The sequence below is a fragment of the Ambystoma mexicanum genome, chromosome 1p (genome assembly GCF_040938575.1).
Source record: "Ambystoma mexicanum isolate Mex_15411 chromosome 1p, UKY_AmexF1_1, whole genome shotgun sequence".
Classification (NCBI taxonomy): domain Eukaryota; kingdom Metazoa; phylum Chordata; class Amphibia; order Caudata; family Ambystomatidae; genus Ambystoma; species Ambystoma mexicanum.
The window spans coordinates 25,217,708-25,245,517 of NC_090921.1; the positions used below are offsets into that span (position 1 = coordinate 25,217,708).

General features: G+C 46.0%; 1 protein-coding gene across 1 annotated transcript; it reads left to right on the forward strand.

Annotated features, from left to right (window-relative positions):
• LOC138564691 (zinc finger protein 420-like) lies at positions 1 to 27,808 on the forward strand. The gene is made up of 2 exons (XM_069642925.1): positions 1 to 75; positions 19,169 to 27,808. Exon 2 carries the CDS (start codon positions 19,509 to 19,511, stop codon positions 21,156 to 21,158), a length of 1,650 nt encoding a protein of 549 aa, XP_069499026.1. The 5' UTR covers positions 1 to 75; positions 19,169 to 19,508; the 3' UTR covers positions 21,159 to 27,808.
• The last annotated feature ends 2 nt before the right edge of the window (positions 27,809 to 27,810 follow it).

A 27,810-nucleotide genomic window follows, 5' to 3' on the forward strand; every position in this document is an offset into this window, starting at 1 on the left:
CCAGCATCCAGCCCCAGGGGAGGCAGGAGGAAGAGGGCAGCAGGAACGGGCAGTGCCAGGCACCTGCAGCCGCAGGTGAGCAGCAGTGGGGAAGGAGGGAGGGGCGCTACAGCGGTACCCCTTCACCCTGGCCCCAGAGGCGGGGGTGCAGGAGGCATAGGCATAGGCAGTGCCAGGCAGCTGCCCCAGCTTCAGGCTACCAGCACTGGGGCAGAGAGGCGGTGTGGGGGAGAGCACCAAGAACCGAGTGTGCTAGCGAACTGCGGACTGTGTGAGGGGTAGCAGGGTGGGCAGTGTGAAGGGTAGCAGGGTGGGCAGTGTGTGGGATAGCAGGGTGGGCAGTGTGGGGGATAGCAGAGTGGGCAGTGTGTGGGATAGCAGGGTGGGCAGTGTGTGGGATAGCAGGGTGGGCAGTGTGTGGGATAGGAGGGAGTGCAGTGTGTGGGATAGCAGGGTGGGCAGTGTGTGGGATAGCAGGGTGGGCAGTGTGTGGGATAGCAGGGTGGGCAGTGTGGGGGATAGCAGAGTGGGCAGTGTGTGGGATAGCAGGGTGGGCAGTGTGGGGGATAGCAGAGTGAGCAGTGTGGGGGATAGCAGGGTGGGCAGTGTGTGGGATAGGAGGGAGGGCAGTGTGTGGGGTGGGTAGCAGGGAGCGCAGTGTGTGGGATAGGAGGGAGGGCAGTAGTTACTGTGGATGTCCACAAGAGAAAAGCGAGGGGGACCCACACAGCGAAATAGGAGTAATGCAGATCAGGAGAAGAAAAGAAAGCCCCCGAGAGGGCGAGAGGGAGAGAGGTACTAGACCCGAAAGAAAGAAATACAACAGCGTATAGCAACAAGGTAAGCGAAAGCGGTGGCTTAGACATTGCAACGCGCCGATAGCCGGGGAGTCTCGGAAGTAATACTTTCTGGCTACCAGCGATGCAAGAGTAAGGAAGCGTGCAGACATTCTAATGGCCACTCCATCGGAACCGCTGCCACATCCTCCATGGGGTCGGCCGCATGACAGTAGCAGAGACGGTGCCTCCAAGGATGGTGTTCTTTGAGTGAATGAGGGAATGTTGTGACTGTATACATGATAGTGTAGGTAGCGGAGATGGTGCCTTCTAGGATGGTGTTCTTTGAGTGAATGAGGGAATGTTGTGACTGTATACATGATAGTGTAGGTAGCGGAGATGGTGCCTTCTAGGATGGTGCTCTTTGAATGAATGAGTGAAAGTGGTTATTGTATACAGGATGGTGTGGGGGTAGCGGAGATGGTGCCTTCTAGGATGGTGTTCTTTGAGTGAATGAGGGAATGTTGTGACTGTATACATGATAGTGTAGGTAGCGGAGATGGTGCCTTCTAGGATGGTGTTCTTTGAGTGAATGAGGGAATGTTGTGACTGTATACATGATAGTGTAGGTAGCGGAGATGGTGCCTTCTAGGATGGTGCTCTTTGAATGAATGAGTGAAAGTGGTTATTGTATACAGGATGGTGTGGGGGTAGCGGAGATGGTGCCTTCTAGGATGGTGTTCTTTGAGTGAATGAGGGAATGTTGTGACTGTATACATGATAGTGTAGGTAGCGGAGATGGTGCCTTCTAGGATGGTGTTCTTTGAGTGAATGAGGGAATGTTGTGACTGTATACATGATAGTGTAGGTAGCGGAGATGGTGCCTTCTAGGATGGTGCTCTTTGAATGAATGAGTGAAAGTGGTTATTGTATACAGGATGGTGTGGGGGTAGCGGAGATGGTGCCTTCTAGGATGGTGTTCTTTGAGTGAATGAGGGAATGTTGTGACTGTATACATGATGGTGTAGGTAGCGGAGATGGTGCCTTCTAGGATGGTGTTCTTTGAGTGAATGAGGGAATGTTGTGACTGTATACATGATAGTGTAGGTAGCGGAGATGGTGCCTTCTAGGATGGTGTTCTTTGAGTGAATGAGGGAATGTTGTGACTGTATACATGATAGTGTAGGTAGCGGAGATGGTGCCTTCTAGGATGGTGCTCTTTGAATGAATGAGTGAAAGTGGTTATTGTATACAGGATGGTGTGGGGGTAGCGGAGATGGTGCCTTCTAGGATGGTGTTCTTTGAGTGAATGAGGGAATGTTGTGACTGTATACATGATAGTGTAGGTAGCGGAGATGGTGCCTTCTAGGATGGTGTTCTTTGAGTGAATGAGGGAATGTTGTGACTGTATACATGATAGTGTAGGTAGCGGAGATGGTGCCTTCTAGGATGGTGCTCTTTGAATGAATGAGTGAAAGTGGTTATTGTATACAGGATGGTATGGGGGTAGCGGAGATGGTGCCTTCTAGGATGGTGTTCTTTGAGTGAATGAGGGAATGTTGTGACTGTATACATGATAGTGTAGGTAGCGGAGATGGTGCCTTCAGGATGGTGTTCTTTGAGTGAATGAGGGAATGTTGTGACTGTATACATGATAGTGTAGGTAGCGGAGATGGTGCCTTCTAGGATGGTGCTCTTTGAATGAATGAGTGAAAGTGGTTATTGTATACAGGATGGTGTGGGGGTAGCGGAGATGGTGCCTTCTAGGATGGTGTTCTTTGAGTGAATGAGGGAATGTTGTGACTGTATACATGATAGTGTAGGTAGCGGAGATGGTGCCTTCTAGGATGGTGTTCTTTGAGTGAATGAGGGAATGTTGTGACTGTATACATGATAGTGTAGGTAGCGGAGATGGTGCCTTCTAGGATGGTGTTCTTTGAGTGAATGAGGGAATGTTGTGACTGTATACATGATAGTGTAGGTAGCGGAGATGGTGCCTTCTAGGATGGTGCTCTTTGAATGAATGAGTGAAAGTTGTGATTGTATACAGGATGGTGTGGGGGTAGCGGAGATGGCACCTCCAAGTAGATTTTCTTGATCTGATGTATTGTTTAATTATAGTAACTGTTTTATTGCGTTAGGATGTACTTTGATGTCCTTGCAGCTGAATAAAGTTATTATTTGATGATGTAAGGGATTCCATCGAGGGTCCAGCAGAACATCAAGGGCTGGCTCCTTCTTGGGTTACAGGAACCTGTAGAACCTGCACTTATGTTGAGAGGAGTAGAAGGAGCTTGTATCATTAGAGAGGAGTGAGATGAATCCTCTCAGATTTGGGAACAGTGAGGGCGGAGACTCGAAAGCCTGACCACTCACCCTGGAAATGGGAAAGATGGTGTAAGAGACATTTGTAGAAGAAGACCATTCTATATGTTGATTTTCCCTTGGGGAATGTCTGTTTATATTTAAGTTGGCCCACCCCTGTATACAGCCTCTAAGTAACATTTCTCATGCCGTACTTCCTGGTTCCAATCTGTGACACCTATTGATCATGAATGCTGTAAGAATACTTGTTTTCAGGGAGTTACGGTGATTATCAGTGAAAGGTGAAGTCTTTAAGTGTTGGGCATGGTAATAATACTAAGGTTCCAATAAACGCAGTTGAAAATAACTTTTCCTTGAATGTAAAGAAAGTACACAATCGAACCTTACCTTCTCTAGAAATTCACAAGAGGCATTTTAGCTTTACTATTGATGCACACTGCCTAATGTTTCAGGTGAGTGTCACGAAGGGTTGGTGTACAACCTCATATTTCAGGTGAGTGTCATGAGAGACAATCATGTACTCTGAGTGGTGGTGATGAAGACGGTGAGGTGAGAAAGAAAATCTAATGCGTGCTCATGCCCTGCTTAAAGAATAACGGATCACAGAGCAGGGGGCGCAGCCGCGCAGGGCGTTTAGCGCTGACAGAACGCATGATTCAACATAGTGGGCATTTTAGAAGGTGCATAGACTGGGTACAGTTTGAAGAAAAGGACCCATCTGCCAAGGGCCATCAGGACTGCATAGATTGGTCAAAGATTGAAGAAAAGGACCCATCTGCCAAGGGCCATCAGGACTGCATAGACTGGGTAAAGATTGAAGAAAAGGACCCATCTGCCAAGGGCCATCAGGACTGCATAGACTGGGTAAAGATTGAAGAAAAGGACTCATCTGCCAAGGGCCATCAGGACTGCATAGACTGGGTAAAGATTGAAGAAAAGGACTCATCTGCCAAGGGCCATCAGGACTGCATAGACTGGGTAAAGATTGAAGAAAAGGACCCATCTGCCAAGGGCCATCAGGACTGCATAGACTGGGTAAAGATTGAAGAAAAGCACCCATCTGCCAAGAGCCATCAGGACTGCATAGACTGGGTAAAGTTTGAAGAAAAGGGCCCATCTGCCAAGGGCCATCAGGACTGCATAGATTGGGCAAAGATTGAAGAAAAGGACCCATCTGCCAAGGGCCATCAGGACTGCATAGACTGGGTAAAGATTGAACAAAAGGACCCATCTGCCATTGATAATTGCAGCCCCAATGACAGGCTGGAGACTGAAGAAGAAGAACCATGTGCCAAGGGCCATCAGGACTGCATAGATTGGGCAAAGATTGAAGAAAAGGACCCATGTGCCAAGGGCCATCAGGACTGCATAGACTGGGTAAAGTTTGAAGAAAAGGAACCATCTGTCATTGATAATTGCAGCCCCAATGACAGGCTGGAGACTGAAGAAGAAGAACCATGTGCCAAGGGCCATCAGGACTGCATAGTTTGGGCAAAGATTGAAGAAAAGGACCCATCTGCCAAGGGCCATCAGGACTGCATAGACTGGGTAAAGTTTGAAGCAAATGACCCATCTGCCAAGGGCCATCAGGACTGCATAGACTGGGTAAAGTTTGAAGAAAAGGAACCATCTGTCAATGATCATTGCAACTCCAAGGGCTGGCTGGAGGCTGACGTAGCGAAAGAGCGCTCTTCCGGTGATCAGGCCTCTATGGAACAGTTTAAGATTAAAGAAGAGGAGGAACCATCTACCGAAGATCACCAGCAGTCCAAGGAAGGGGTAGAAATGAAACTGGGCAAGCAGCCTTCTACCAGGGCTCATGGTGGTATGTGCCACCTTGTGAATCTTGAAGAAGGTGAGGCCATGTGTGCCTGGGATTACCAGGAGCCTGGCAACCAGGAGCAAAAGATGGAAGTGAGGAAAGCATCTGCCTGGGAAACTCAGGACTGTTTGACTTGTGACTGTAAGGTGGAGGAGCCATCTGCGACTATTGCCGAGGATGCCTGGGAAGGAGGGAACTCTGCAGGTAAGAAGCAAATGCCCTGAATAGCAATATTCCAGACTTCTGTAGTGAGGTTAACAGAAGGGTAGAGTACAGAAAGGGCCGTCTCTCAGGGGCGAGAACGTCAGCATAATAAAGGTGGCTCCTCTGGGAGTAGTCCTGGACCGGGCTTCTTGGGAGTTCTTGAAACCTGCTAAGATGTTTATTGGGATTTATATTGTGCTGTAGGAGGCAGGATTCCTCTTGGGTTGGAGCCAGACTATTCTGCAAGTTAATCTCCATGATCCAGGCTCCTCTGACCTTCTCAACCTGGCGAGCAGTTATCTTGTCCTATAAATAGAGGTCAGCAAGGAGTTCTTCACTCCAACAAAATTGTAGTTTGCTTGCCAGCTTTTATTTTTATGTCTACTTTGGATATTCAGGCCCATTTTCTGAATTGAGTCCCGCTCGCAGGAATATATGTATTTGGGGTTTTGTGCTACCTGACACCTTTTGGGCTGCTTCAATGTGCTTTACACTTGACATGGATGTTATACGACATAAAGAAACATGACATAATATAACCTGACATAACACACTACCCAGAGAGAGAAAAACATACACCGGGTGTTGCCAACCGATAGCCCTGTGTTGCACTCTTAGTGGGATAGAATCCCTTTAAAATTAGAATTGCAGATTGTGAGTCGGAATCTCCTAGAAAATGGGAGACACCCCCTCCATAGTATACAAAAAGCTCTTTAGGAGCGAGATAGTTTAATACTAGTATATGTTCATAACCAGACTCGGTTATGTGATTAAGTAAGAAGGGTTTGCACCTGGTAAAGTCAGTTCAAGAACCACCGAGAACCTTCAGAATACAGGTGCATAACATGTTTTTTTATATAAGCATATGTAAAGAAAGTCATTACAAAAAATGAAATGAAAATGAAATGTAAATAAACAGTCAATCAGTTCAAACACAAGTCTAAACATACAATTTGTATAAGGGTCGAACTCAGTATTGACAAATAGCAAATAACTGATAACGTCAAAGAAAACTTCCTTTGATGTAAACGTACAATACAAATGGTAATTTGGATTCCAAGTTAACATACAGTGTATCTAAACACAAGAATGTGGATGGGTTGTAGCATAACATCCAATGATACACCTTCACAATAATTCACATTCAAAAATAATGATGATAGTGTGTTTTATCCTAAACACTCCTGAGTGTAATCAAGTGCCAACGCGTTTCGGATTCAGTTGAATCCATCTTCAGGGCAGGAAATGTGTAGTTCCTTCGTGCATAAGTGGGTGTTCCTATAGAGATGTAAGGAAACTGATTAGCTCATGGGGAATTCGAAAATGTATAGGTTCTATGTAACATCCGAAGATAGGCACTAACCTTAATGGAGAGAGTTCTAAACCACGTGATGTGAGCTGTATAGGAAACAAGAAGTATAGTATCGACTTGTAAATTACTAGGTTTACCCTAGAATTCGAAACTCTTAAGAGGGAAGAAGGAATAAAAAGTATGACTCACCACATCCAGAGGCAAGTCTAACGCTCCCCGGGTGTGAGTGGATAGCTTGACAGTCGCTCGCACAGTGCGTGTGTTGTAAAGAATCAAAAAATGCAAGTTTTACTTTTCGGTCGAATTCCGTGACGAGGGCGAATGCATCTCGAAGCCGTGTGAGATTCAGAGTCACTGTATTAGCTAAGTGAATAGTGTAAAGAAACTTACTATAAGTAACATTGGGACTGAGCAAGCAGCTCCAGTGGGTCCATTCTTACCTGCATTTGCTATGCGGACGCAGTGTATGCGAGATCCGCCAGGTAGGCTGTCGGTTCCCGACTGCGAGTTGTTAAAAAGGTCGTCATAGCAGCCGCGCTCATGCGCGGTCCTGCGTTGGACGCCATATTGGAAGGGGCATATGGCGAACAAAAGGAGCGGGGTAAACTGGTTTACAGAAAGGGTTCTAAGCGTACCTCAACTCAAGACTGCTAATTTATACAGTGTAGCGCTTCAAGGTGTAAGCTGAAGCCATTTATGACACTATTCACCCCCGATTCATGTGAGACTCGCAACTCGAGTAGGTTGTCATGGTGATAATCGTCAACATGTACGGCGCTGCAGAATGCAGCGTCTAATTTCGATCGGTCATGGCACGAAGAGAGGGATCGACTAGAGTAAGTAAAACCCAGTCAAGCATTGCATTGATGGGTATCTGTAGAAGGGATCGACTGCTCCTACGAAGGAGCATCGGTGCAAATGGCCTGTATCGAGGAGGAATGTCAGCCCAAGACAAAGAGCCTGACTGGAGAGAAAGGGGTAAATGCATGTTGGAATGAAATGTAAATGTATAGGGTGTGTGGGGGGGGCACCACCGCAGTTAGAAAACTGCGTGGTGCCCCCCTCACACACATGGTTCACAATGCTAAACCAGACAGAGGTGCAGCGCCCGAAAGCGCCGGCCTGTCAGTCAACTGGTTTACTGAGTATAGTGATGAGTCATTAATACCTATAATTGACCCTCAGCCGTAAAAGCAAGTGTAAGTGCAGCAACAGTTATAAAATAGTGCAAAAAAAGACACATGGAAAATGCAAGGAGAGAAAACAATGGAATTGCACATAAAGGTTACTCATGACATGAAAATAATTTTACATTTAAAAAGACAACTCAAAGAACGCAGGTTGTCCAGCAGATAAATGCAGATAATTGTGTAATATTAAACAAAACACATCAGATCAAATTCGCAATTCATGCCCCTTGGGGCTAAGCAGTTGCGAGTCTCACATGAATCGGGGGTGAATAGTGTCATAAATGGCTTCAGCTTACACCTTGAAGCGCTACACTGTATAAATTAGCAGTCTTGAGTTGAGGTACGCTTAGAACCCTTTCTGTAAACCAGTTTACCCCGCTCCTTTTGTTCGCCATATGCCCCTTCCAATATGGCGTCCAACGCAGGACCGCGCATGAGCGCGGCTGCTATGACGACCTTTTTAACAACTCGCAGTCGGGAACCGACAGCCTACCTGGCGGATCTCGCATACACTGCGTCCGCATAGCAAATGCAGGTAAGAATGGACCCACTGGAGCTGCTTGCTCAGTCCCAATGTTACTTATAGTAAGTTTCTTTACACTATTCACTTAGCTAATACAGTGACTCTGAATCTCACACGGCTTCGAGATGCATTCGCCCTCGTCACGGAATTCGACCGAAAAGTAAAACTTGCATTTTTTGATTCTTTACAACACACGCACTGTGCGAGCGACTGTCAAGCTATCCACTCACACCCGGGGAGCGTTAGACTTGCCTCTGGATGTGGTGAGTCATACTTTTTATTCCTTCTTCCCTCTTAAGAGTTTCGAATTCTAGGGTAAACCTAGTAATTTACAAGTCGATACTATACTTCTTGTTTCCTATACAGCTCACATCACGTGGTTTAGAACTCTCTCCATTAAGGTTAGTGCCTATCTTCGGATGTTACATAGAACCTATACATTTTCGAATTCCCCATGAGCTAATCAGTTTCCTTACATCTCTATAGGAACACCCACTTATGCAAGAAGGAACTACACATTTCCTGCCCTGAAGATGGATTCAACTGAATCCGAAACGCGTTGGCACTTGATTACACTCAGGAGTGTTTAGGATAAAACACACTATCATCATTATTTTCGAATGTGAATTATTGTGAAGGTGTATCATTGGATGTTATGCTACAACCCATCCACATTCTTGTGTTTAGATACACTGTATGTTAACTTGGAATCCAAATTACCATTTGTATTGTACGTTTACATCAAAGGAAGTTTTCTTTGACGTTATCAGTTATTTGCTATTTGTCAATACTGAGTTCGACCCTTATACAAATTGTATGTTTAGACTTGTGTTTGAACTGATTGACTGTTTATTTACATTTCATTTTCATTTCATTTTTTGTAATGACTTTCTTTACATATGCTTATATAAAAAAACATGTTATGCACCTGTATTCTGAAGGTTCTCGGTGGTTCTTGAACTGACTTTACCAGGTGCAAACCCTTCTTACTTAATCACATAACCGAGTCTGGTTATGAACATATACTAGTATTAAACTATCTCGCTCCTAAAGAGCTTTTTGTATACTATGGAGGGGGTGTCTCCCATTTTCTAGGAGATTCCGACTCACAATCTGCAATTCTAATTTTAAAGGGATTCTATCCCACTAAGAGTGCAACACAGGGCTATCGGTTGGCAACACCCGGTGTATGTTTTTCTCTCTCTGTGTTCTGATCTCGAGTGGCCTCGAGACCCGCCCTGTTGCACCTGAAACCTTATCTATCCAACACTTTGAATCCACTGGAGTCATTACTTACATTTATATAGATTCCATGAACTCTCATTAGTGCCTCCCACCCCATACTTCTTTCTATAACACACTACCCAGCCAGCTAATATAACAAAACTAGCATCATGTCCCAAAAAATAAATGAAGATGTGACTAAATAAATTAGAAAAATAAAATAGAAAATCTTCCATACATTCCATAAAATGTGAGAAGGGAGAATTAAAGGAAAGGTACACACATGTGTTTAATTTGACCAATTGCAATGACATCTGCCCTGTACAACATAGCGATGCATTTCATCTTTTTTTCACCGAGCATTCCTTAAGTATTCTTACATCGTTTCGGTACGTCATCGTCTCTTCTCCTTATGATATCACTTTGCACCTGTCAGATTTTGTTTACAGCTCTTGGATATTCAGCAGTGTCTGAGGGTACATTTGATGTGGTTGTCTGAGTGCATAATGTCTCTGATTCACTCGATGCCATATTGGGATTATACCCGGTGTCATGCACAGAGTGTTCTGGTTCTTCATCCAGTATATCAGAGGTGAGGGGGGCTGGTTCCATCAATGATGTATATGTCTGCTTCTCTACATTCCCCCTTCTGCTGGAGTCCTCGACCAACCCCTCCTCCTAAATGGTCTTCATTTTTCTAGCACATGATTTCTTTGGGATCCATATCTGTCAGGAACCGGATCAAACATCGCCCGAGGGACGCTGTTCTTGACAGCAATGTGCGTAATCCAGCATTAAAACGTACAAGTACCCTTGTTGAAAGCTATAAACATTCTTTGCTTCAGAGAAAGTCTCTATTCCTGTTTCACTACGGGTTACCATGGCGACTCAGGAAGCAGGCTTATTCACGTCACTAGCTGGAATCAAGACTACAGTTGAGTCCTGCGTTGCCTAAGGATGCGCACGCTGTCCTATTTAGACACGCCCATTACGAACGTCGGGTGCTTCTGATTGATGTTCAGGACCTGTTGCTCCTGCTATGTACCTTAGATTCTGCGTTTTTTGCTTTTGTTTATTTAGCGGCCCTTGTCTGTTCTTGCCCTGTTCCTTGTTGCCCGTTCTACAAGAATGTAGTGTTGCTTTCCACCCTGCACCCGCTTTGTTCCCCTGCTGGATTGACCTTCTGGTTGCCGACGCAGACTGTTTTCTCTGATTGTTTCGGACCACTCTTCTGACTCCTGACTCCGTCTGGGTGCGTGCCGAACCGGATAGTGAACTCCCATTCCCCATTGTCTCTCGAACTGTTTATTACTTTGCCCATGCATTACCAGACCCGTTTTGTTCCACGGATTGTTTTCTGGTATGTGATTTGTCTTTGTCGCTGCCCGCTCGTTACTAGACCCAGCTTGCCTAACGGATTGCCTCTGTCTCACGGCTGGCCTTGGATTGCACCTCTCTTACCGACTGGAATTGGTAATCAACCTTAATATACTGGAACTGCTGCACCTCCTACAACACTGTTATTACGTCCAGGACATATAAAGCACAAAGACTAGAGACGCTTGCGGCTAGTGATTATAGGCGTCCTCGTGCCGTCGGGGTCGTTTTTGGGAACATGGACTTGGGACCTCCTAGGCGTCCTCGTGCCGTCAGGGTAGGTTTTCTGGAACAGTTCAGACTACGCAGACCTTCCATCTCTGCCAAGCCCCCTGTAACAACAGCTACACCAGATCTTATATGGGACTGGTTTCATGGTAAGATTGTTTGCCCATATATATTGTTTGGTTACATTTCGTGTTCAAGTTTGCTTACCTGCTCATCGTCTCTGTTTATTGTCCTAGACTCCAGTACTGGTATCCTGGGGACACTACAACCTCCCCCTAGATTTACTGGTCCGTCTCATTGTACCCCATTATGGTTGTTTACGATCTTTAGGAGGCGGAGGGGGTTCAGGGTCCAGTTTGGTGATACTTATATTGTTCTATTTTGTTTTCCACAGATGGTGAGTCGTAGGCGTGTGTCTCCTCTTTCAACTGCTAGATCTCTTTGTCTGTTTTGTTTATAACAGCAAAGAGTTACAACAGTAGGAATAATTCCTCAGCTACTGCACAGGACTTCTGGAATGTGTCCTCCTTCCAAGTAATTAATTCTTGGCAGTGGGTTCTGACAATATCTTAGTCACCCTACTCAGGTCACCTGCATTCTTGATGTGTTCATCCACGTTCCAGGTAATATGGCAGGACTCCCCAGTCGGTTGACAGAACACCCAATGCACCCACATAGTTCTTGTGATCCTTGGGGCAATAAAACTTCATTCCTGGGGACACCAGGGGACTTTCTTTCCGGTGCTCATGGGTGTTGTTTTCGGTCTGTGTGTGTGCTCGTCCATCACAGCATTCACATCAATCATTATCTTCATCCAAATAGCTTTCTTTACGTTTTTCTTGCATAGTCCTATACATTTTGTAGTTTGAAGGCATTAGCCAACCAGGTTGGAACCCATGAGAACAGAGATGAAAACCAATCTTCATCCTCTGTCTCATCTACTTCATGCACCATCTTCATTTGCAGGGTTGACAGCATTGTTATTGCTTCTGTCAGGGTCCCATTTTCTCCATCGTGGGCAGGTATAAATGAACAGCAAGAAGGCCTAATCTTGGCGCAAACTCCTCCTTCCATTGCTGTAAATCCAAGACATACCTGTTCTGGAGGGTCATGAGTCGGATGATCCTCAGTTCTTCTCTGATCTCATTAAATCCTTTTATTGTCGTTTTGTAACAGACCCCATCTGGTTATTTGTCCCCACTTGGCATTCACTGCAGCCTGAGGTCCTGGCAAGAATATAGCTTTAAATATCACTGCCCGTTCTGCTGAGTAATTTATGCTTATCCAGAATGTCATAATAGGGATCGATTGACTTTGCCCAAAAATAATTCTGTCTCTTTTGACGTGTGAGGATAAGCAATATATTCTTCCTCTGGTGTGCATCCATTTTCTGAAAGCTGTCGATATGGAGATCACTTTGGGAATTCACCAATGCAGGAAGATGTATAATCACCAGAGACCATGCTCCTCTCCAATTTTAGGCAACTGCATGTAGGCTTTAGATCCACAATCCCAGTAATGATCCTTCAGCTTGGTAGTTCCTCCATTCATTACTTAGGTACTCCATCCTGGTACATAAATTATCTGCTTACATCCTTTATTCTCTCCAACTAGGACCTGTCATCTGTTCCTAAAACACAGTGTTGTATTCTTCATTGGTAGTATAGATACTGGTCCTGCTTCGTTTTCGACCCATGTCAGTAATTTCGTATACGTGGCCCATGACTTTAGGCATTCATCATTCACATCTGGTGCTGTCATCAATAAATGTGCACTACAGGCTTTGGGCCTCATTACACGGTAGGCGGTAAACCATGGCGCTATTAGCGCCATGGTTCATACCGGTAATTTACCGGTACCGCCTTGGAGGAAAGGGGAATTACCGCCCTATTCCAAGGTTGGTGGGGCGGTAATTCCCCCTTCCCCCATTGCCCTTCCCCATTCCCATTTTTGCCCCATAGGGCATAATGGGAATGGGGAAGGCGCTAATTACGGCACCGCAAATTGCGGTACCGTAATTAGCTCCATGGGTCCCTTTGCGGGTTGGTTTTTAACGCCTGCAAAAAGCAGGCGTTAAATTCCCCAACCCGCAAAGGGACCTCGTAGTAAGGCGGTAAGGATTTACCGGTACCGGTAAAATATCGGTACCAGTAAACCCTTACCACTTACCGTGTAATGAGGCCCTTTGTATTTTATATTGGTTTTCTGTATTTTAACAAAGTACATAGAATGGGAAATACTCTACTATGCTGTTCTGTTTTGATATTTTTGTATTGTTTTTTTATTAAAGGGCCTCATTACGACCATGGCGGAGGACCATGGCGCAATAAGCACCATGGTCCATGGCGCTAAGCTGCCAACTCCGCCATGGTGGTTGGCGGATTTACCGCCCCATTCCGACCCAGGCGGGGCGGTAAATCCCCAATCCCCATTTTACCCTTCCCCATTCCCATTCTTGCCCCATAGGGCATAATGGGAGTGGGGAAGGTGTTAATTACGCCACCGTAAATTACGGTGGCGTAATTAACAACATGGTCCCTTAGCGCCATGGATTTTAACGCCTGCAAAAAGCAGGCGTTAAAATCCCCATGGCGCTAAGGGAACTCGTAGTAAGGCGGAAGGGGTCGGCGCTGTTAGCGCTAGCGTAAACCCCTTTCCGCGAGGGTCGTAATGAGGCCCAATGTAATTTAAATGTGATTTAAATGTGATTGAAAAGTGAATTTCTAAAGGTTTGATTAAACCAAATACAAAAAACCCCCAAAAAAACAGAATTTATGATATGATATGATATGATATTTTATTTGTATCGCGCTCGTACACAAGTGTTTCAGAGGGTGACTAGGCAAGGGAGGGGAACAGGGGAGAACACAACACAACAACAACAACAATCTTACTATGGCCCAGTGACATTGAGAACACAAAAGTGCATGGGAATGGGAAAAGGGAAAAAGTGCATGGAAGGGGGAGAGTGGAAAGTGCGGCACAGAGGAGAGCAGATAAATAATAATAAATAGAAATAAATAGAAAATGGGGACAATAAACAGTGGTAGTGCAGCCGGCAAGTGGCAAGTGCTGTGTTTAAGGCAGCAGACTGGGTAAGTCTGACAAGTGCAGAAAAAGAAGAAAAATGGAGGGCTGTAAGGGTACAGATACAGTCCCCAATGCAAGGGGTCGCCAGGAGGCAGTGCACGAGGGTGGCAGGGTGAGCAGGTACCTGGGCCCAGGGGACAGAGGGTGGCCGGGTGCACAGTGCCAAGAGAGAGCAGATCAGCAGGGGAAAGGGGGAGCGAAGGCAGAACCAAAGAGGAAGGTCTTGAGGTTCTTCCGGAACTGGAGATGGTTCTCCTCAAGTTTTAGATTGCCAGAGAATAATAGATTTCCATGTTGTACCTTACAAAAGAGTACTGAGAGGTGCCCCTTGATGAAGAGGTGAACAAAAGCCAACTGTGGCTTTCCTTGAAGGGCTCTTTAAATTCTCCATCTCTCTATTTGGCCTTCATGGGGCACCTTCCACTTTTCGACGTTTAATGCACAGTCTTCTGACATCACTAATCGTTCCAACCTCATAGTTATATATGGTAACTCCTAGTAAGATCACGTAAATCATCTGACTGCAGTCTGTGACCAACTCAGGAAGGCTGGCTCATGGCTAATCCATCGAAATGTCACTGAGTTCAGTCCTAGATCAAGTACCTTGGCTTCCAAGTGGCAAATGGGCAGGTCGTGTCCCAAAACATTAAAGTAGTGGCCGTCCAGAGTGTCATTGGCCCATCACTGAAAATGGCATCCAAGCATTCCGGGCCTTGCAGTGGTATTACTGGAGACTTATCCCTAACGTTAGAAGTCCCCTTCACAGACAAGCTGACCAAGGCTCATCCAAACCCAGTGCAGTGGGATCACGGAGATCAACTGGCCTTCGAGAAACTGAAAACCACCCTATGTAAAATCACAGTCTTGACCATGCAGACTTTCCCTTTATGTTCCTGTTACAGATGGATGTTTCCTCAGTGGGAATGGGAGCAGTCATTTCTCAGATGAGGGAAGGGCCAACCTTTTCTATTCATCAGCCGCAAACTCTTTCTAAGGAAAAATAACTGTTCTGTGGCGGAACTGGAATGTCTAGCCATCAAGTGGGCCAAACAGTGCCGATGATACTACCCAGCAGGTTGAACGTTCAGGCTAATGACTGACATTGCTCCCTTGGTTTGGCTGGCCCATGACAAAGACACCAGCCCTGCATTTCAAGATAGCTCCTGGCCTCTAACCATGTTCTCTCGTGGTAGAACAGTGGCCCAGCTCTAAACAAGACCATGTAGATTTCCTCTCATGGTATCCTCTACCAGCCAGAGGAATAAAGGATGAGGGGGATTTGGAAGATGAGGGTGAAGGTGTGTGATGGTCATGGACTTGACCATGCTGAGAGGAGATTAGGACCCCTCCCAGCCGGGAGTGGGAGGCCTGCCCCAGAGGCATTGTGTGAGAATTGGGTGGGTCCCTGTCCCTTATAAATGTGCCTGCATTTTGTAAATGAGTTCCAGTATTTCCGGCCCCATGCCTGTTGTGCAAACTGCTGGCCAGCCTGTTTCTGTTTCCTCTGCAAAACCACACTTCCTAGAAGATTTGGTGGTGAAGGAGCAAACAGCCCGATGGAGTGAGAGACAGCAAGAGAATTTCATACACGAATGCATAAGTCCCAGTGCGCCTCGTCATCCGGACTCAAGCAATGGTGTAATCCACTGCAAGACCACAGAGCGCTCCATGCTGCTTTTCAGCAAGGCGCTCACCCACAAGGCAATACACCTGCATGCAACAGGCTGTAGAGCGATCGCACTGTTAAACCAGAATCTCACACAAGCCAACAAGTCCTCAAATGACCTGGGACATCAACATTGGTTCTCACTGCAGCTGGCCACCATTGAATAGAGATAGCAGATCCACATACAAGAAAGGGGTGACGATTAAGACCCCTGTTATGCTTTTGCTCTACTGTAAATCTTCCCAAGGGAAAATGAAAGACAGCAGCTGGCCCAGGGGAATCAAGTGAGGAAGGGAGCTAATGGAGGGGGAGAGAGGGCACAGGAAAGAGGAAGGTATGGATTATTTAGGTAAGGTTAAGGGAAGAAAAAGAGGACCAACAGGCCGAGTGCAGGAAGGGTGATGGAGGATTGATGACGGAGTACAAGGTAAGTTATTGGTAGGTGTGAGAAAGTGGCACTTTGGTGTGAGTGTGCATAAAAGGGGTTGGAGTGGAACTGAGAAGTTTCTGGGGGTTCTTAGGTCAGGGAACACCTGGATTGTGCCCAGAGTGAATTAGAAAGAGAAGGCATTTGCCTTTAAGCCATCGCAAGCAGGCAGGCAGCTTCTTAGATAATAGGGGTCTATCAGTATAGTGACTCTAGTGACTAGGGGTTGATGGACCCAAGGGTTATTATTTGTGCCTATCCCTATTACAAAATTAATGATTGGTAAAAATTAAGTAAAGATGGTTTGATAACAATATAACAGCAAGATACAAGAAGAGTAGAAAAAGAGATAGAGAAACCAACAAGAAGAAATGATATGATGATCCAAAAGTATCCAGTAATGAAAGTCCAGGAACATGACAACACCAAGCCAACCCCAAGCAAAAAGGCTATGACGGAGGCAAATGTTATAAATTCAGGTTTGAATATCGGTTTCTAAACCATTAATTAGCCCCACACCTCTAGTATACCACAAGGGCTCCCCACACCTCTAGTACACCACAAGGGCTCCCCACACCTCTAGTACACCAGTAGGGCTCCCCACACCTCTAGTACAGCAGTAGGGATCCCCCACACCTCTAGTACAAAAGAAGGGCTCCCAACACCTCTAGTACACCAGTAGGGATCCCCACACCTCTAGTACACCAGTAGTGATCCCCACACCTCTAGTACACCATAAGGGCTCCCCACACCTCTAGTACACCAGTAGGGCTCCCCACATCTCTAGTACACCTGTAAGGATCCCCACACCTCTAATACACCAGTAGGGATCCCACACCTCTAGTACACCAGTAGGGCTCCCCACACCTCTAGTACAACAGAAGGGCTCCCCACACATCTAGTACACCAGTAGGGATCCCCACACCTCTAGTACACCAGAAGGGATCCCCACACCTCTAGTACACCAGTAGGGATCCCCACACCTCTAGTACGCCAGTAGGGATCCCCACACCTCTAGTACACCAGAAGGGCTCCCCACACCTCTAGTACACCAGTAGTGTTCCGAACAGATTGGTACAATTCTGATCTGGCAGCCCTGAAACACAAGTGCAGAGCTGTCGAACGGAAGTGGCAGACCTAAAGCTCGTCCTCTGATAAAACTGGCCTGTCGCCTACTCCAAAGGCATTATTGTCTCGCCATTCACTCCAAGTAGAGGGCTCACATCCAGGCCCGCATTTCTAACAACTTGCCTGAACCCTTCATAATCTGCAATGAACTAGCAAATCCATCTGCAGTCTCTACCTCGCCTCTTCCTTTCCAGACCCTCTGCACCGCACGGGCCACCCACTTCACTGCAAAAACTTAGGACATCCTGGCTTCTCTTGTTTCGTTTCCTTGACCCACCCCTCTTCCCACCCCCCATCTACTCTCTCCTCCTTCTCTCCTATCACATCTGGCGAGGTCACTTGAGTTGTCCGCTCTATGAAGTTCTCTTCCAAATAGGTCTCCCCCTGTTGTTCTAGAACTATCAAGAAGGCTCCAACAAGTGGTGCAGTTGAGGGCTCCTGTTCTTCCAGATTACAAGAAACATTTCACTTTATTCTGACACAAGAGGAATGGGTTTGCCCAAGCAGTGCAGTCATAGAAACACAATGACAAACACTGTGATGTAGTTTATTGCAGCACACTGGACTTGCTTTTGATCTGTTGCAGCTGCTGGACCTCTGAAAATGTTGTCCTTTACCCTTGGTTATAACTGTACCCTGTGTAGTGATCGCCTTGTCATTGAAAATAAATACACAACATGTGTCAGCTTCTTATGTGATAAAATGTGAGCTAAATCTCTTGAAATGTGTTAATGTGACATTGATGCAGTGTCCAGTCCCGAATCCAGCTGCCCGTCTACGAGTCCGGCAGAAGAAGAAGCACGTGACTGCATGACCTTGACAGCTGCCCCACTGCCTTTCCAGAATGCAGACTTTATTTATTTTGGGGATGGTTCTTGTTTGGTGAATGAACAGGGAGGTTGGGAATTGGATATGTTGTCTGTACTGTGTATAGAGTAATCGAAAGTGCACAGAACCCGATATGGATCCACTCTGATTGTGGAGCGTATTGCACTAACTAGGGCTTGTAGTCTTCCAAAGGCCTAAAGCACCACTGTTTACACTGACTTCCACTATTTCTTTGGTGCTATTTGCGATTATTATATTTGGCGGGAGAGGACATTTTGAATTGAAGCAAGTGCACCGATTAGAAACACTTTCTCGCTGGATGCCATCTTGAATTCCCTATTGCATCCCATGTGCACCATCATGCTCCCAAGCGCAGCATTGCTAGCGGGAACGCCCTTACCTATAAAGCACCGAGGGAGGCTGCCATTCTCTTTGTTATCCCCAGACAGAGGCGCAGCGCAGTCTCCGTACACTAGTCCTGATGCACTTGCTCTAATTCAGGACAATGGGCCTCATTACGACCCTGGCGGAGGACCATGGTGCAATTTGCACCATGGTCCATGGCGCTAAGCTGCCAACTCCGCCATGGTGGTTGGCGGATTTACCGCCCCATTCCGACCCAGGCGGGGCAGTAAATCTCCAATCCCCATTTTACCCTTCCCCATTCCCATTCTTGCCCCATAGGGTATAATGGGAGTGGGGGAGGCGTTAATTACGCCACCGTAAATTACGGTGGCGTAATTAACATCAAGGTCCCTTACCGCCATGGATTTTACCGCCTGCAAAAAGCAGGCGTTAAAATCTCCATGGCGGTAAGGGATCTCGTAGTAGGGCGGAGGGGTACGCCATGCTCTACGCCGGCGTAAACCCCCCTCCGCCAGGGTCCTAATGAGGCCCAATGACCCGGATGGTAAAAAGCAGGCTGTAGCATCATGTTTTTTTAAGATCCTGTCTAGTATGGTTTAGGTAATGGGACTAGAATTTGCATCTGTACACGCCATATATTGTGGCATCTATTAATAACTCCAACTTCTATTTCTTTCAACAGAAAATGAAATCATTACTAAAAGAGGGACCCTGAAAATAAATTCCCAAAACTGGAACATCCAGAGGAAGAAGGACATTGTTACTGAAGATGGACAAGGACAGTGGCACGCTCACACCTGGGCCAAACTCCCTACACATGTACAGAAAGTGGGGAATGCTTTAAAGACCCACCTGGGTCTGTAAGTCACAAGTGTTGTGAAAATAGACTTCATAGATGCACACATTGGCACACAAGCTTCATCCAGCGCGCCCAACTCCTTCAGCATGTGAGGATCCACACTAAAGAGAAAACGTTTGCCTGCAGCATATGTGGGAAGTCCTTCACCAATAGTGCCGGACTAATGTTCCATGAGAGATGGCGTGGTCATGGGCAATGCTATAAGTGCACAGAGTGTGAGAGCAGCTTCACTGAAAGCCCTCAGCTGCGTGAGCATCGGCAGATGCATGCTGGGGTAAAATCATACCAGTGTACAGAATGTGGCAAGCGCTTCAGGTATAAATCACTTCTGAGGAGACACTATCGAACCCACACAGGAGAGAGGCCATACCCGTGTTCAGAGTGTGGTAAGCAATTCAGGGCAAAGTCACACCTGATTACCCATCAACGATCTCACACAGGGGAGAGAGCATACCAGTGTTCAGAGTGCACACAAAGCTTCACTCAGAGCTCAGGCCTTTGCAAGCATGAAAGGATCCATACTGGGGAGAAGCCATACCAGTGTACAGAGTGTGGTAAACAATTCAGGGCAAAGTCCCACCTGATTATACATCAACGATCCCACACCGGGGAAAAACCATACCAGTGTACAGAGTGCACAAAAAGCTTCAATCAAAGCTCAGACCTGAGCCAACATCAAAGGATTCATACAGAAGAGAAGCCATACCACTGTACAGAGTGTGGTAAGCACTTCAGGCTGAAGGCATACCTGATTAAACATCAAAGCTCCCACACAGGGGAGAGACCATACCAGTGTACAGAGTGCACAAAAAGCTTCAATCAAAGCTCAGACCTGAGCCAGCATCAAAGGATCCATACTGGAGAGAAGCCATACCACTGTACAGAGTGTGGTAAGCACTTCAGGCTGAAGGCATACCTGATTAAACATCAAAGCTCCCACACAGGGGAGAGACCATACCAGTGTACAGAGTGCACAAAAAGCTTCAATCAAAGCTCAGACCTGAGCCAACATCAAAGGATTCATACAGGAGAGAAGCCATACCACTGTACAGAGTGTGGTAAGCACTTCAGGCTGAAGGCATACCTGATTAAACATCAAAGCTCCCACACAGGGGAGAGACCATACCAGAGTACAGAGTGCACAAAAAGCTTCAATCAAAGCTCAGACCTGAGCCAGCATCAAAGGATCCATACTGGAGAGAAGCCATACCACTGTACAGAGTGTGGTAAGCACTTCAGGCTGAAGGCATACCTGATTAAACATCAAAGCTCCCACACAGGGGAGAGACCATACCAGTGTACAGAGTGCACAAAAAGCTTCAATCAAAGCTCAGACCTGAGCCAGCATCAAAGGATCCATACTGGAGAGAAGCCATACCACTGTACAGAGTGTGGTAAGCACTTCAGGCTGAAGGCATACCTGATTAAACATCAAAGCTCCCACACAGGGGAGAGACCATACCAGTGTACAGAGTGCACAAAAAGCTTCAATCAAAGCTCAGACCTGAGCCAGCATCAAAGGATCCATACTGGAGAGAAGCCATACCACTGTACAGAGTGTGGTAAGCACTTCAGGCTGAAGGCATACCTGATTAAACATCAAAGCTCCCACACAGGGGAGAGACCATACCAGTGTACAGAGTGCACAAAAAGCTTCAATCAAAGCTCAGACCTGAGCCAGCATCAAAGGATCCATACTGGAGAGAAGCCATACCATTGTACAGATTGTGGTAAGCATTTCAGTGCGAATGCATACCTAATTAAACATCAACGCTCCCACACAGGGGGGGAACCATACCAGTGTTCGGAGTAGAAGAAACGTTGCACTCAACAGCCAGCATTGTGCCATCATCAAAGGATCCATACTGGAGGGAAACTATATTAATGTACTGACTGTGAGAAAAGCTTCACTAACATCTGGAATTTGCACCAGCATCAAAAATACCATAAAAGAGAGAGACCATACCAGTGTATGGAATGTGAGAAAACCTTCATTCTGATAGCAACTGTACATCATGAGATAACTCATACTGGGGAGAGGCTCTACGAGTGCCTGGCGTGTAATAAAAGATTTGCTCAGGCACAGACCTTACGTCGGCATCAGAGGATTCATACTGGAGGGAAGCCCTATGAGTGCCTGGACTGTGGTAAGCACTTTGGGCAAAAATCAAGCCTGATTATCCATCAACAATGCCATTCTGGGGAGAGACCATACCAGTGTTCGGAGTGTGAGGAAAGCTTCATTCTGATGTCGCATCTATGCCGGCATCAAATGATTCATACTGGAGAGAAGCTCTATTTGTGTATGAAATGTGGTAAGCACTTTAGCAGTGCATCAATATTCATAAGACATCAGAGATCTCTCAACGAGTGAGGATGACCATAATTAATACATCCCATAATGGTTTTCTTCGTTAGATGAGAAATGTCATGTTTTTTGTTATATCCCAGTTGCCAGAGCCAAACCTTCCCTCCATAGGCAGCCAAAAGGCCCCCCCTGAGTCTGTGCCAGGTTTTGCGACGGAGAATAGTAGTATATCCAAGGGAAGGCTCTAAAGAGGGTTGGGTCCCTATGCTTAGCACAAGAGAAACCATGTCCCTTGAGCAGCAGACAGGTTTCCTACTGGACAGCAATATTGCCGTGGGTCCACCTCTCAGAACATCTAGAAACCAATTCTTATTACCATTGTGTAAATGATTAACATCAGACACCATCGTTACTTCTTTACACAATACTGTTTAATTTAGCATGTGTGCATATGCATTCTGGTGTCGAGGTAATATATGAGTAATGAAATAGAGTAGTCAAACAATAAGCAGTTCCAAATATTAGCATGACCTTAACTGAATATAGTCATATTCACTTCTAGAAATCTAAAGCCACAGCTGATAAACAATGTCTATAGCCACATCAAATCTGGCACGGTAAAACGAATAATTGTTCCGCCAGTAGCTAGGTAATGTTATCACAGTCACTGTAAATGTATTAAAAGCAATTGGCTCAAACATTCTATCAGAGGCACATGGCTTCTAAGAGCAGTGACACACACATTGTCTGAATTCATAGATTAAAAATACAGGTTGAACTGTTGAAATCTCCCTGCTCGTTCCCCCCTTCCATCAAGCAGTGCATATGTGGATCCATGTATCTTGACTAGGAGAAATACCAGGAGAAGTAGTGGTTTGCTCTTTGGCCAGACTTTCATTACACCGTCGCACAGTGTTTCTTCACATACCAGAGGATAGTTAGGAGCTGATCTACCAAAAATACATCATGGCCACTCTGGGCTTACAAAGACCATTGAGTCTCCTACCAGCCAATCCTGGGTTTGTAGTGTCATCGTGTATTTTTGACCAGCCTGCTGATATTTTCTGTGCTTTAGAATTGGTTATTATGTAAACAAAGAACGTTGGAATGCAAGGTCATCATACGTATTCTGGGCCTGCTCTTACAACCAACCTGGTATGCCGGCTGGTGTGGCAGGTCGGAAGAAGGAGTCAAACACGATGAGCACATTATTCAATATTTGAAATGAAATTATAAATAAAAGGCCTGACTTTCCCTATTACTAGAGTGAATATCCTACCTATCTAATGGAACTAAAGGCGCTTGTCAGTTGTCAGGAAGTCCAAAGTAAATATGTCCTCTGTCCAATCAAACTCTATCTGACCATCCCTCTATATCGAACTAAATGAAATAGACCGGGAAAGTGTCTTCTATTTGCATGGTCTTCTCTACTCATAGTCTCTTTATTTACAACTTTTCTCTGTGGTATGGATATTGCTTAACATAGTCTCCTTGTATAGTCTCTGAGCTCAGTTCTTGTAGTTCTTCAAAGGCACTCTTGGTTTTCGTACATTCTGTAGTCCTATATTTATAATGTTTTCTCTGGTGTGATTCCTCACACTCTTGTCATCCCATGTTGAGTCCTCTGAGTCTTTAACTTCAGGCTTTCCTGAGTTGGGTTCATCTTGACCCTTTTTTAAGGCTTTTCTTGTAATTCATTCTCTGTCTTAAACTCTCTCCTCTTTTTTCCTGTTTATAGTGCATCTTCCCTTCCTCCCAGGGGATGTGTTTCCAGTCTCTTCTTGTTCTAACCAGGGCTGGGTAAACCCTTTTTCTATACTCTCTTCACTTCTCTTGTTCACTGGTTTCCCATTTAATTTCTCGTCCTTAGGACTGGGATGAGTTTCTCTCTTCTTACAATAACCCTCTTCCCCAACTGGGTTATTCGTTACTTATTTTCGATGCTTTTTACAATTCCAATTACAGCGTCTTATCTTAACCTTTTCGGCTTTAGAACTGGGACGAACTTCTTCAGATTGATATTGGTGCCCTGGTGTCCTCCCGTATCTCCTGTTTCCCATACCTACCTGTAAGCAGGGAAAGGTGGCAGGGCTTGGCTCTCGCTCGGGTATGTTTTCTTGCTCTTCTTGGTCATCAGCTTCTTGTTCTTGATTTTTTTCTCATCAGGTACCTGCGTACACTGGCTCAAATGACCGTAAGCTAATGACACTTCCCACAGTGGTGATATTGGTGTTCTTGTTCGGGCGTCCTGCCCACCACACTTGTGGGTTTGCCACCACCGAATAGCTCGTTCAATCTTTCCTTCTTGCAATGCTTTCCTTGCAACTGCACACACTGAACTTGTGGAAGTTCGTACTGGCGTTCTCTGCCTCGTTGAAAGTCACGGGCTCCGCGACTCGCCTTCCCTTCACCTCTACAAGGCGTGATGATATCCCCCTGCGTACACGGCTCTCCTCTTCTCATTGCACTCATCCCAGTTAAATATACATCTCTGGGTAAAGAGACATCTTCCTTTTCTTTTCCACATGGGTTTCTCTTTGCATTGTCTTCAGCCAAATGAATAGATGTCGCAGTATTTGTTGTAATCGGGAGTGCCATGTATGTGGCTATAGTAGGTGGTTTAGGGAGTTCCTCACAGGAACAGGAGTCATTGTCCCCAAAGGGGCAGTCTCTCCCGGTGAGGTCCCACTTACCTTGACCCCTAGGAAGGAGCTGGCCGAGCGGGCTCACCTCCTGAGCCTCACAGGGGGGAGTCTCCCCCTTAGGGAGAAGGGGCGAATACCTGTGATTGTAACACTGGTGACTTTATATATATAACATGGAGAGTTAAGAAACAATTAAATGGTCCCCTTCCATACCCAGACTTATTTCATGTCCTTAACATTGAGACTTAATCAAACAACTTAATGACTGACATTTGCGAATAGGAAGAGTAGACCAATAATTTCCTGACTTTAGCATTTTGCCATTCTGGTTTTTCTCTATGTGCAATCGATTGCAACGTTGAAATCACATGTATTCCTATAATGTATACCTTGAGTAAAATTCATCATGTTTGATATTATTTCGATGACAGAAGGATGCTGGCAATAGGACGCCACCTAGGTGAGTCCCCCGTTGCATTCTTAGATATATAAAGGATTCTATATTCTCGGACTCTAGATGCGTTAAGATTATGTCGTCCGTTTTGAGAAAAAATAAATACTTTTTGGTCCTTCTCTGTTTGGCTGGACACCCAAGGAGGGTAAGAAGTGGACTTGAATCACCAAGGGGCAATGTGTAAACACATTCACAAGCAGATACACAGGATCCGAGATCCTGCACAAACACTGTTTTCCTGTCTCCCTCTCATTCATCCCTGTTAAGAAGGATTTCTGAACTCTGTCCTGGAGGCGCAGAGGTTCAGAAGGACAGCCTAGTTTCTTGGAACAGAGTAACCTCTGGACAAGCCAGACCAATCAGGGTAGCGATCGCGGCGGTCAAGACTAGGTCTCAAGAGGGGTGAGGGTGACTGAAAGCCCGCAATGAGCACACAAAACAAGGACACTTACAAATTACTCCAAGCAGGTGTTATATTAAAAATATATACACATTTATTACAAGGCCTTTGTAATATTGACCATAGCGAGAAATCACAATAAAACTCAAGTAAACCAACACATACCAAACCAATACAATATATATACAAATACAAACGAGTCTAACGAGTTAGACGCACAAAATGTGTAGACAACCTAGATGGGGAGAAAAACAGGCAGTGCGAATAATAATTAGACCCAGTCCGCCTTCAGAGGCACCTAACTAAAAGGAAGTCCAAGCCCTACGAAGAGTGGAGCCTTGTGCTCAAGAGTACCTGCACACGCTGGTGCCAACGGGCAAACAGGGGAGTCTCTTCGAGGGAATCAGGCAGTTTAGTTCAGTGAACAAATGAAGATGAACAGAGCTCCGCGACTCAAGCGCAGCCTCCACTGTGGGCAGAAGCAGAGCACGAGTACGGAAAGGCGTGCTGTTAGATACAGCGGGGAAAAGCTATGGGCTCCTGCAGAAGGGCGACCAGTTCCTAGCGATGCTACTTACCGGTCCCCGATGCAAGCAGACCCAGGCTTCTCTGCGTCAGTTTCAGTGCTGGCAGGTTCAGATACGAGCAGGGGATGTCTGGGCGTCGTGTAGATTCCGCAGCAGCAGAAGTTGAGTTGAGGATGTCCCAAACGCAGTGAACCCGCACAGTTTGTTACCACAGCAGGGCAACAGAGCGGCCATGTGTATTTCAGCCAAATGTACACTACTCACTTCAGACCTGGGAATGCCAAGTGTACGAATCATGTGAGAGTGACAAGGACTCGTAATACAACACAACCTGACAGCGGTTACAGAGCAAGACTCCTGCGTAGGCTGGTCAGTCTGCTGGATGGCCCAGAGACACTTCCAAAGGCTTACGTGCAGGAGATGGTGAAGATGCCGAGAATAGTTGTTCCCACTATTCCAAGGGTTGAAGTACCAGTACAGGCCTTCTCGTTCGATCAGAGGTAGAAAGGGTTTGACCAAGTGACAGCAGTGCAGAGGAGCAGTCCTTCAGCGGGTCACCAGCGATTCCTCGGTTCAGCCTCGTGGTTGCAGGATACTTGGCTCCTGTATTCCTTTGTTCGTGAGAACTCAGGAGATCGACATGGTAGTGGTGTTTCCAGCCCCCTCTTATCCACTGTTCCCTTCGCGCCAAAACAGAGGGGACCCAATGGGAGATCTGCTCACAAAACACTCACACCATATGTGGACCTATCACGGACCACGGAGGTCCCAGACATTCACACCACCCTAGACTCTCTGGCACCCAGGATGTGTATTGGGACCAGACATCCCAGCCCACATCCTGGAGGCACACACAAGGCCTGTAGAAGCCCGCAAAAGCATCTGTGTTTCGCGGGAAAGTACATGCCCAAATAAGGAAGGCCCCGGCTCGGCTCGACCTGGGGAAGGTGAAGGAGGCAAGACGGTCAGCGGACAGGACAACGAGCCTCGTGGTCTGGCCATTTTGGGAGCCAGGCCACCATTTTGGGCTAATCGCGAGAAACGCGCTTAAACGCCAAAAGGAGCTCAAAAACACAAAAAACCGATCGCTGCCACCAGTCCCGTCCGTGATTCACTTGCACCGTTCGTTAACAATCCCAAGTGAGTATCTAGGGCCTGTAGTAGACTAGAGACCCAAGAGAGCAGTAACTTAGCTTACAGTGCCCTCTTGTGTCATGTTGCGCGAAAGCTGCAACATGATAAAAGAACTACGGAAAACAACGTTTCCCGGTACTGACTGTTTTAAGGGCATGTCAGTTTCCCCGTAAGAATGGAGCGAAAGCCCAGAGGAGTGCGGCAGAAGGCTGCACTTCTCTGGCGAAGTCTAGATCCTGGTGAAAACAACAGAAAAAAGTTTAGGGGTTGCCACATGGAAGGAAAATTACCCACAATTAAGAAATCTTTCCTAACAATCCCCCACCCTTCCCTGCCCCGCTCGTTCCACGTACAGGAACGGTGTACAGTGAACACTCTCAATTTGTCTTTTTGTGACAACACCACATGAGTGCTGTGGCCCTGAAGAAAGTGGTATATCTATCACACCACTGAAACCGGTAGGCCGGTTTTAGACCTCTTAAAAACAAAGGACAATTTGTGCTTTCCAGAGGTTGTCACCAGTGAATAGTACAACAGCTGTGCGAGAGAGATATGTTGCTTGGGTAATGTTTCACCCTACATTTAATTATTTGCGACATTACTAAACAGAATTCAGATATTAATGGGATGTTTCCATTTTTAAATATTATTTTAGTAGCCTAAGCAGGGAAAAAGAATAATTAAGTTTACTTCACCTGACAGGCTTGATGCACATACTTGGGCAAATTGCCACAGGTTGTGCTTTTTACATGTGATCAAAAATAGCATTGCTTGTGCCCAGATAGGTATAGGGCAAGTCTATTTTCTATCCCATAACCCTAGATAAGTGGCTCACCAGCATTATCTAGGGTGAGTCTATGCAATGTGTATGTGCTTAACAAAGGTGATTATAAAATGTACAGTGCGTCGGGTGTTTGATCAAGAACAGTCTCTGTCAGCCCTCTCATTTTAAATTATTGTATGTTATTAAATTGCAAATGTAATAGTTTATGTAATG